Genomic DNA, 10,941 nt, shown 5'->3' with positions numbered 1-10,941 from the left:
TATACTTCAATTATTTTAAAATTAACAAAAATAATTTTAAATTTTATTATCCATAAAAATATTTTAAAATTATTTAAAATATAATAAAAATATTCTCATTATTTTTGTTAATATAAAACTGTATTTATAGAAATGTATTTTTACAATATTTTAAAATTATTTTAAAATATTTTTATGGATAATAAAATTCAAAGGCATTTTTGGTGTGACAAAATAATTCGGGTAAAATTATTCCCGGTTGTGAATTGTGCTTGTTAAATAAATTGCTAAAATTTTTCGCGGGTTTCGTGTTCCTTGCCTCTCTGGCTCTCTCACCCTCTCGCTCGGAAGTCTGAACTCTGCGTGGCCTCCGCCGTCGCTCAGCCTCCTCGCCGCCACTGCTTGCCGCATCCCTCACTTAGAACTCCGCCGTCTCAGCCTCGCCTCTCACCGTCGCGCCGTCTCTCCTCTGCCTCTTGCCTCTGCTTCTCGCTGTGCCTCCTTCCCTCGCCGTCACGAGTCTCACCGCGTGGCCCCTACCTCGCCATCCATCTCTAGACTTCAGGTAGGCTGTTGCCGTTACCTCTGTTTGATTGTTTGGCACTTCACCTGAAGTTTTATTGGATTACTTTGAACACAGATTTGGTTATTTAGGTTTAGTTTGTATTTGAGACTATACAGAACCACTAGAAGTAGAAGTTAGACACTAATTAGTTTTTTCTAACTCACTATTAGTTGTAACAAAACCCATCTCACTCTCTCTCCTTCCCGGACCTGATCTCAAACCGCCTTCTTCTCCTTCTATCTCATTTCCTCTTCCTCTCACTCTTGTACTGCAATTTATCAGATAATGAGACCAACGTTTCCAATTCAGTTCCATTCTTAGTTCATAATCCAATATGGTATCAGAGGATTTGATTTTTGCTTTGTCACGCTGATCCAATAACATCATTGAAGATGAAGATTTGATTTTTGTTGCCAAGAATCTGCAGAAATTAGCTTCGTTCACCGTGAATCACATTTTTTTACTTCTTTCGAACCCACACGACAGAGATTGATGAGAGCACTGCTTAGTTTGTTCAACCAAACAAAGTAGTGACTTCGATCAACGGGATTGAGAAGAAGAAGCGTGATTAAAGTGCACCGTCACCGATTCTGAGCAAAAATGGCAGCAATTACTCACAATCCAAGCCCGGTCGAAGAAGAAAGACGCAACGATGCGTCTGATCCAGCCGCATTAGCGATATGCAATCCGATGGGCCCGTTTTTCTTGCATCCCAATTCCCAGCGAGAACCCGGGGCAGATGCTCACGTCGACAAGTCTGAATGAGACAAATTACCATTTCTGGTCACAAGCTATGGTAATGGCTTTGGAATCCAAGAACAAGATTGGATTCTTGGATGGTTCTGTGGCGGAACCAGCGGCTGGAGACCCAATGCGCCCAATCTGGGAACGTAATAACACCTTCATTAGAAATTGGATTGTTCGATGCCTCAGCATTGAGATTGCACAAAGCGTTCTATTTGTCAAGAAAGCAAGGGATCTATGGAGAGGCTAGAGCCGAAGCAAAGATTTGCACAAGGAAATCATATGCGTCTTGCTGATCTGAATGAGGAGCTGTATTCTCTTCGACAAGGTACATTGTCCATTACGAATTTCTTTACACAATTGAAGAAGATATGGGGTGAAATTGAGAATGTTAGGCCAATTCATCCATGTGCGTGTAGAAGGCAGTGTGCGCACAAAGTATATAGGGAGCAAGACTTCATCATGCAATTTTTGAAAGGGCTTAATGATAGATTTTTCTGGAGTTAGATCCCAGATTTTGTTAATGGATCCTCTTCCCCCAATAAATAAAGTGTTTGGATTGGTTGTTCAGCAAGAAAGGCAATTATGCAGTGAAGTTAATGAGGAACCAAAGATTATGGCAGCAACAAGCTATGGTCGTGGAAGTCCTAACTCTAATCCGAGTTATGGTGCCAACAAGAACTTGAGCAAGAACATGTTCGGTAGGAACCAGCAAAAGATGTGCTCTTTTTGTGGCAAGAATGGCCGCACAGTTGACACATGCTTCAAGAAGCATGGATTTCCTACTAACCACTAGTTATCTAGGTGTCTAATTTCTACTTCTAGTGGTTCTGTATAGTCTCCAATAATTTGATTGTTATTTTTTGTCGCCAATTTTGCTGATACCGGCGGGGAATGGGTGATTAGAGGTCTCATCCCATACTGGACAAGTGATGCATTTATCTTATAGTAGACCATGGTTTGCTACTACTACTCACCAGCCATGTATTGGTCTCACCTGGCAGTGAACCAAGTGCTAGTGGTACTGTCACTTGTGGATCTTATGAGGGAAAGCCTTAGCAATGAGTCAATCCTCTTGCAAATTACTTGTGTCATGGATGACTTTGCAAATACTCAAGTTTGTTCTTCTTCAAAGCAAACCACCCTTGGATTGTGTTTTGTTTTCTTCTCTTCAGTTGGTAGACTATATAACATTTAGATGAGTTAATAATAATATGGGGATTGATATCTTAATGTACACTTTAAATGAATAACCAAATGGAAAGTCAGCAAGGGCAAGCTCTGGTATTTGAAGAAACAATTTTGGTTTTGGGCTTTTGGCCCCTAAGTTAGTCTTCTTAAGTACTTAATTAGCACCATATAATGAAGGCAAACAGCCTTCATCCTAGGCTCCTAGCTCGTAGATTATATGCAGTAGTGTCAATACAGACACAAGTAGCGACCTTAGGTTATTAACATATTATGAATAGAATGAGTTGTGCAGTAGTACTTACGTTTATTTAAAGCTTTATTGATGAGGTTATTAGGAAGTAGTACAATATTGAGTATCAAATAGTAATCTTGTTCTGAAGTATGCTGCATCTCCTTGACAAATGTATAGGAACATAATCAAATGATAGAACCAAGCATCTTTACTATTTGGAGAAATTTTCAATATTTTTATTTCTGACGTTTTGTACTTTAGAGAGACAGAAATGGAATCACAAGAGACATCTTCAATAGGAGCAGAAGCACTTCTACATATGTCTCCTGGATCAGCGGTTTCTGTTGCATACCACCCTCTGTTTGGACCGCATGATGATCTGATCGTTCTAGAGCTTGATGATAAACTTCTTCCCGATGTTCTGCATGAAAGGTGTGTATTGAATTCTCAGCTTTTTGTAGTTCTTTGTACTCAATCCAAAACATTTGCAATGAAGTTCGTTGGAACTTCAAATTCTGTTTTGCTTATACCTCCTGCAAATCAATATGTTTTTGATCAAAATCCACAAAATGGTGCAAATAATCACAAGGAGAAAGTTGTTGCACCTGTGATTAAAGTTGTACCTGGTAATATGGAGCTTGTTGAGGTTGCCCCCAGACTTGACAAACTTAAATTGCTCCTCTCGCAGAACCCTTGCAGGCTTGAAGAGTTTGACAGTTCAGAAGTGAATCCAGAAACTAGAGCAGGGTTATATAACTGGAAGGATCTTAAAAACAATATTCAAGCTAGTGACGAGGAACTAAGATCCGGACTGCAGGCACTATCGGCTGTGGAGATTAATAGCTATTGGAGACTAGTAGACGAGAGATACATGAACATGATTCTGGAAATGGTTTTGAGAAATGCAGTGTTGAACGACTGGTCACTGAGTGCTCTTAATGAAGATGAAGTCGTAAGCATGCTGGTTACCGATGGATTTCCTGCAGAACTTGCAAGGCATTGCTTGCACGTATATGGTGAGAAAGTAATTGACGGCACGGATACCTGTGCATGGAAGTTAGACAAGAAGCGGGTTTGCATTCATTTTGCGAGAGAAATCCTGAGAGGGGGCAAGATGAAGCTGGAGAGTTTTATGGATGAGTGGAGGCAGAGGACTCCAGATGAAATGCAGCCAACTTTTGATCTTGTCGAAGGAGAAGTTTTGACAGAGAGAATTGGAGTCGAGACATGGGTCCGTGGATTCAGCGTCTCTTCGTTGCCATCCACTCCGGCTGAACGATTCTCGATTCTTTTCAAAGAGCGGCCAAAATGGGAATGGAAAGATCTGCAGCCTTATATTAGGTTTGGGTCTCTTATATGTTTAAATTAAAATATATAATCTTTTTTCACATTTGAATTAATTTCTATATCTTTGGAATACTTTCAGGGATCTGAATGTGCCAGGTCTTACTTCTGAAGGTTTGCTATTGAAATACACTCGCAGAACACAACCATCACCTGAAATAGAACCAATTTTCAGTGCAAGATAGTATTCATCTGTTTATTGTGTGGGGACCTTACTTGCCATCCGCCTCACTTGTCTTACATGGAAAAATTTAGAATTGCCTTGTATCTTTGCTGTTTCCAGGTTATATTCATGCATATTTAGGTAAGATGTGTAAAAATCAATTCTGACATGAAATACATAACGAGTTAGAATGTTATGTTGTGTGCCTTTCCCTCAGCATTTTGGAAAATGGTGGTTGATTCTAAAACTTAGATCAGTGTAAATTTTGAGGCGTATTTAAGTGAGAAGTTAATGTGGTATTCTTATGTTAAGATTGGAAGATTGATGAGATAACTGGATTGCTTTGTCGCTTGTTGGATAGTAGATGGTGATTTTGTTCTTAAAATATAAGCTGGGTAGTATTAAATATAATTTTGCATTTCTCATATGAAAGCTTTCATTTTGCATAAAAACCTGGAGTATAATATCAGGCAATTATTATGCGTAATATTATGTTAATAAATTATACTTTATCATAATTAAATTCGTGCATGTTGAGAAATTATTGCATTGTCGGTGACCAAATGATGATTAAATATGACTAGTTATGTAAACTTTACCGAAAAAAATAGCTTTAAAAAGTGGAGAGAGATAAGACCAAGAAGAGAAGGTTAGCGAAGAGAACGGCGATAAGGTGACCACACAATTTCCCACCACCTACTTTCGCTTTGCTTTCCAACTACGCTCCATTCGTTACTCTTTCTCTCTCTCCGATACTCAATCTCCCACTTTTCCTTCTCTTTTCTCTTCCCCTTCATCCCAAGAAAAACATTGAACTCAGCTGAGAGTTATGGCTGAAAAATCAAACAGCTCAGAAACATCCGCATCATTTACATAACTAGACTTACAAAAGAAGATTCTAGGCTGACCAGATAGCTTTCAGTTACTGCTTTAATGGGTTCTGTGAGTAACACAAATCCATGGGTGGCTCCAAATTCAGTTTTGAAGGACTGTTCCCAAGGGATTTGCAGCATGTATTGTCCTCAATGGTGCTACATCATGTACTCGCCTCCACCACCGTCAATCGTTCTCGGGGACGGTTCAGATGACGATGATTCTTCCTCCGGCTTCCAATTCTCTCCCCTTATAGTCGCAGTGATTGGAATCTTGGCAAGTACTTTCATCTTGGTCACTTACTACACCGTCATCTCAAGGTTCTGCAGGAACAGAGGAAGAGTTAACGATCAAGCAAATCATAGCAATGATGATACTGTTAATAACAATGAACCTTCTCAGGTTGCTGCGACTTCCGGCATGGACGAGGCTCAGATCAAATCGATAACCGTCTGTAAGTACATCAAGAACGGTGGGTTGGTTGAGGGAAGTGACTGTTCCGTTTGTTTATCAGAGTTTCAAGAGAATGAGAGTTTGAGATTGTTGCCCAAATGTAACCACGCTTTTCATCTTCCTTGTATTGATACTTGGCTTAAATCACAAGCTAGTTGTCCCTTGTGCCGCTCCAATATTGTTTTCTGTAATAATAACTCCAATCCCAGTCACTCTGACTCGGCATTGACACAGATTCCACATCCACCACCGGCAACTGTCAGTGTCAATTCCTTGGAATATCAGCAGAGGAGTGATGATGTTGTTGCAATAATTGTTCAGAGTTCACAGCATCAGCAAGTTGTGGTTGATTTTGGTAGTCAAGTCCAGGTAAAATGGCCCAACGTTGAAAGTGCTACTAATTTGGATCAAAGAAGATTATCCGTTGCTGACATTTTGAATCAAAATGATGAAGCTGATGTGTAGTTTTGATTGAACTGAAGGAGAACAAAGTAAATCTGTAATGTGTGAATCCAATGGGGAAAAAAAAAAGGAGCAGTGTGGATGCATCTTTGTTCATCTCAAGGTGAGTGAAATGGAATCTTTTCTTCAAAATTGATGCCATGTTCTGGAATTTTTTGAAACTTGATTAATTAACTTATGATGTACTACTATCATTGTTGAGAATTTGAGATTATTCATGTACTCAATGAAAATTTAATTTAGCAATTTGTAAGAGTTGACCTTGATAATTGCGTAGTCTAATTATAATACTTGTTGGTGGAACAAATCACATGATTAAACAAAATGGTACAGTTTTTCATTTTATTAACTTGGCAGCTACTCAATATCTTTTGTGAATTAAAAGGTAAATTATCTTTTTCTTATATATTATTACCTAATAGATTTAATTTTATAACACATGCAATAAAATTTTTATATTTTTTATTTAAATATAGAATATCATATTTAAATTAAACCCTAAATAATTAACTTATGATATCATTTATTTACTAGAGGATAAAGCTGATAAAAAATAAGTGTTATAACTAAATTTTTAAGAAGAATGCACATTATACATAATATTTTTATTTTTTAATTATTTTTTTAAACAATTCCACCGAGGGAATAATGGAGGATGCGAAGAACATGAACCAGTTATTTTTTCAGGTCCAATAGCTATGTAAAAACATTCCAACCTAATTTCACTTTTATCTTTTATCTTTTTTTATTATCTATTTTCACCCACACCAAACCTTAAACTCTTTTTTTTTACCGTTGCCTCCCACTGCCTCCTCCTCTCAAACGCCATCCATTGTAGCCGGTAAAGAACCTAAGGTGCGCCGTCATCGTCACCCCGCCCAAAATGGAGACGTCGTTCTGTCGCTGTCTAACAATGCACCTTTGCCTCACTTCTACACGTCGCATCTCCACCTTTGCTGAACTCGCGAAACGCCGTCGCTCCGTTACCGTGCTGGAATCTTTGTGCCGTTGCAACCTAACCGCACTGGAATCTTTGTGCTGTCGTTACCTAACCGCGCCGAAGTCTTTGTCTTGTCGCATCTCTGGCCCTGCTTCCAACCTGCCGTCAGATGGTTCTTTTATATGAGAAGTGGATGTTTATTTGGTTTATACTATTGCTCTGTTACTTGATTTGCTTGATTCTGTATGCACATGCTTCGCATGATTCTTTTGTTATGTGGTTTGGATTTGATTTAGTTTAATTTTGCTTGAATTGAAGTTGGGTTTGAGTTAAACCGTTTAAACATGGTTTGTGGGTGGTATTTTGGTCAATTTATTAGTTGTTATTGAAGAAATAAGACAGATGTTCATTTTACTATGTATGCGTATGGTTCTTTCATATGAGAAGTCGATGTTTATTTGATTTATACCATTGCTCTATTACTTGATTTCCTGAATTTTGCATGCACATGCTCTGCATGTTTCTTTTGTTATGTGGTTTGGATTTGATTTAGTTTAATTTTGCTTGAATTGAAATTGAATTTGAGTTAAGCCATTTAAATATGGTGCCCGAGTGGTATTTTGGTCAACTTATTAGTTGTTGTTGAAGAGCTAACAAGGATATTCATTTTACCAGATGTTTATTTGGTTTATATCATTGATTTGTTACTTGATTTGTTAGATTCTATGTCCACATACTTTCCATGTTTCTTTTGTTATAGAGTTTGGATTTGATTTAGTTTAATTTACTTAAATTGAAATTGAGTTTGAATTAAACCATTTAAATATAGTGCACATATAGTATTTTGGACAATTTGTTAGTTGTCATTGAAAAACTAAAACGAATTTTTATTTTACTATATATATGGATAATTTTTCTATTCAAAAAATAGATGTTTGTTTAAGTTATACTATTGGTCTTTTACTTAATTTCTTATGTGATTTGAAAATTAGTTAAACAATTAATTTAAACTTAGTAATAGTCATTGCTGTTGTGATAAACACAATAGATATGGATGCCCATTAATATCATGGTTGGGTGACTCAGTTTTCATATTACCAAGAAGAATTTACATTAATGAAGGTTGAAAATTTTCCTTCATTATGCCTATAAAAGGAGGTTAAGCCTCCGTCAATATTACACACAACAACAATTAAATACTATTTTCTCTCTCTTTCATATTATTAATCTTTATTCTCTCTCTTTATATACCTAACTATAATATTAGTAAATATACTAATCATATCTATTATATTGTGATAATAATTGTGGTGAATATTACTATTAGATATATAATTATATTTTTATATTTATTACCTCTTCCTTATTTATTTATTTATTTCACAACACGTTATCAGCACGAGACTCTGATGAAATTTTTAGGAAGACTCAGGTAACAAATTTTCATTATGTCGAAGCTCTCTCATCTTGAATTCAATGCTCTTGATATATCTGGAAACAATTATTTATCATGGTTATTAGATGCTGAAATCCATCTTGATTTAATGGATCTTGGAGATACCATTAAGGTTGAAAATAATGCATCCCAGAAGGATAAAGCCAAAGCCATGATTTTTCTTCGTCGTCATTTTGACGAAGGATTGAAAAATGAATATCTCACATTAAAAGATCCTGCAGATCTTTGGAAAGATCTTGAAAAAAGGTACAATCATAAAAAAACAGTGATACTTCCTCAAGCTTGATATGAATGGACGCACTTGCGTATACAAGATTTTAAATCTATAAATAAATATAATTCTGCAATGTTTCGAATCACCTCACGAATGAAATTATGTGGGAAAAAGATAACTGATCATGATATGTTGGAGAAAACTTTCTCAACCTTCCATACCTCGAATGTGCTCCTGCAGCAGCAGTATTGAGAAAAAGGGTTTAAAAAATATTTTGAGTTAATTTCTTGCCTTCTTGTTGCTGAACGCAATAATGAGTTGCTCTTGAAAAATCATGAAGCGTGCCCAACTGGCGCCGCCCCATTTCCTGAAGTAAATGTGGCAAATTACCCCAGAAGAGGTAAATGACAAGGTTTTAATAATAAGAAAAATTATGGAAGGAAAAAGAATTATGTTCAAAAGAGAGGATCTCACCAGAAGTGGGATAAAGAAATAAATATCGAGCAGAATAAATCAATAGAGGATAAGTGTTTTCGTTGTGGTAGAAAGGGTCATTGGTCACGTACCTGTCGTACCCTAAGGCACCTAGTCGATCTTTACCAGGCATCTTTGAAAAAGGACGACAAGGGAAAAGAGTCAAATTTTGTTTCAAATGATGCTGAAAATTCCACCACTCATTATGATGTACCTGATTTCTTTGAGGATCCTGAAGGGAATATTGGTCATTTGATCAATGATGGAATAGTTTAATATGTGAGATTGTTAAGTATCCATGTAAATAAATAATGTAAAGAACTTATTGTTAAGTTTTATTTTCTATGTATTTGAGTCTCAAATATGATGTATATAAATAATGAAATGTCAATGTTTATGAATTTTGAAATCATTAAATGTGTCATGCTTCAAAAATAAAGTTTTAACATATGACATTATTTTTATGTACAGTGTTTCTTAGAAAAATAATTTTGATCAAGTATTTAATTTAACTGTGCATACTACTCATTTTATTATTATTTGTTTTTGAAGAGAATGGCAAGGATGTGTAATAAAGATGTATGCCTTGCGGATAGTGTAAGTTCGCACACCATTTTCAAAAGTGATATATATTTTACCCATCTTGTGCCAAAAGAAGAATGTGTTAATACTATTATTGGCTCAAGCAATGTGATTGAAGGCTCCGGAAGAGCTATAATTTTGTTTCCCGGAGGAACAAAATTCATAATAAATTAATGCACTGTTGTCTACCAAGTCTCGAAGAAACTTGTTGAGCTTTAAAGATATTCGTCGAAATGGATATCATATTGAGACTATGAATGAGGGAAGTCATAAGTATTTATGTATCATAAATCATGATTTAAATAAGAAAGTTATATTAGAAAAATTACACTCACTTTCATCTGGGTTATATTATACCAAGATTAGTGCAATTGAATCACATGCCACTGTAAACTAGAAGTTTACTAATCCAAATGAATTCATAACTTGGCACCACCGATTGGGTCATTCAGGAACAACCATGATGAAGAAAATTATTGAAAACTCTCATGCACATTCACTAAAGAACCAGAAGATTCTTAAATCTAGTGAATTTTGTTGTGCTGCATGTTCTCAAGAAAAGTTAATTTTAAGGCCATCACCAGTAAAGATTGGATTTGAGTCCCCTGAATTCTTAGAAAGGATTCAAGGTGATATATGTGGACCTATTCATCCACCATGTGGATCTTTTAGATATTTTATGGTCCTAATAGATGCATCTTCGAGATGGTCACATGTGTGCTTATTATCTTCTCGCAACCTGACGTTTGCGAGATTACTGGCTCAAATTATTCGATTAAAAGCACAATTTCCAGAAAATCCAATCAAAGCAATTCATCTTGATAATGCTGGTGAATTTACTTCCCAAGCTTTTGATGCTTATTGTATGGCTAATGGAATAAGTGTTGAACGTCCAGTAGCTTATGTTCACACACAAAATGGGTTAGCAGAATCGCTTATTAAACGCCTCCAACTAATTGCTAGACCCTTGCTTATGAGAACAAATCTCCCAACCTCGGTTTGGGGGCATACTATTTTACATGCCGCAGCACTTATTTGTTTGAGGCCAACGAGTTACCATCAGTTCTCTCCTATGCAACTAGCTTTTGGCCAGCAGCCAAATGTTTCCCATTTAAAAATATTTGGGTGTGCGATATATGTTCCCATTACACCACCTAATCGCACCAAAATGGGACCCCAAAGAAAATTGGGGATATATGTTGGATATGATTCCCCCTCTATAGTGAGGTATCTTGAGATACAGACTGGAGATGTATTTAAAGCCCGATT

General features: G+C 36.4%; 2 protein-coding genes across 4 annotated transcripts; both read left to right on the top strand.

Annotated features, from left to right (window-relative positions):
* The first annotated feature begins 279 nt into the window (after positions 1-279).
* On the top strand, positions 280-4,434 carry LOC107495093 (uncharacterized). 2 transcript variants are annotated; one of them, XM_016116167.3, is made up of 3 exons: positions 280-544; positions 2,981-4,052; positions 4,138-4,434. In XM_016116167.3, the coding sequence occupies exons 2-3, from the start codon at positions 2,983-2,985 to the stop codon at positions 4,238-4,240; spliced, it is 1,173 nt and encodes a 390-aa protein (XP_015971653.1). In that variant the 5' UTR covers positions 280-544; positions 2,981-2,982; the 3' UTR covers positions 4,241-4,434. The 2 variants fall into 2 exon arrangements, with proteins under 2 accessions (XP_015971653.1, XP_015971652.1); XM_016116166.3 differs by having other exon boundaries at positions 2,973-4,052.
* A 325-nt stretch (positions 4,435-4,759) lies between these two features.
* Positions 4,760-7,287, top strand: LOC107495094 (RING-H2 finger protein ATL51). 2 transcript variants are annotated; one of them, XR_008010570.1, is made up of 2 exons: positions 4,760-6,109; positions 6,845-7,287. XR_008010570.1 is itself a non-coding variant. In XM_052263207.1 (1 exon), exon 1 carries the CDS (start codon positions 5,152-5,154, stop codon positions 6,007-6,009), a length of 858 nt encoding a protein of 285 aa, XP_052119167.1. In that variant the 5' UTR covers positions 4,760-5,151; the 3' UTR covers positions 6,010-6,210. The 2 variants fall into 2 exon arrangements, 1 of the variants encoding a protein (XP_052119167.1); XM_052263207.1 differs by lacking the exon at positions 6,845-7,287 and having other exon boundaries at positions 4,760-6,210.
* Positions 7,288-10,941: the final 3,654 nt, after the last annotated feature.

The sequence above is a fragment of the Arachis duranensis genome, chromosome 6 (assembly GCF_000817695.3).
Source record: "Arachis duranensis cultivar V14167 chromosome 6, aradu.V14167.gnm2.J7QH, whole genome shotgun sequence".
In the NCBI taxonomy this organism is placed as follows: Eukaryota; Viridiplantae; Streptophyta; class Magnoliopsida; order Fabales; family Fabaceae; genus Arachis; species Arachis duranensis.
The sequence above is the reverse complement of the archived record's forward strand: the minus strand, read 5'-3'. Positions and strand labels throughout refer to the sequence as shown.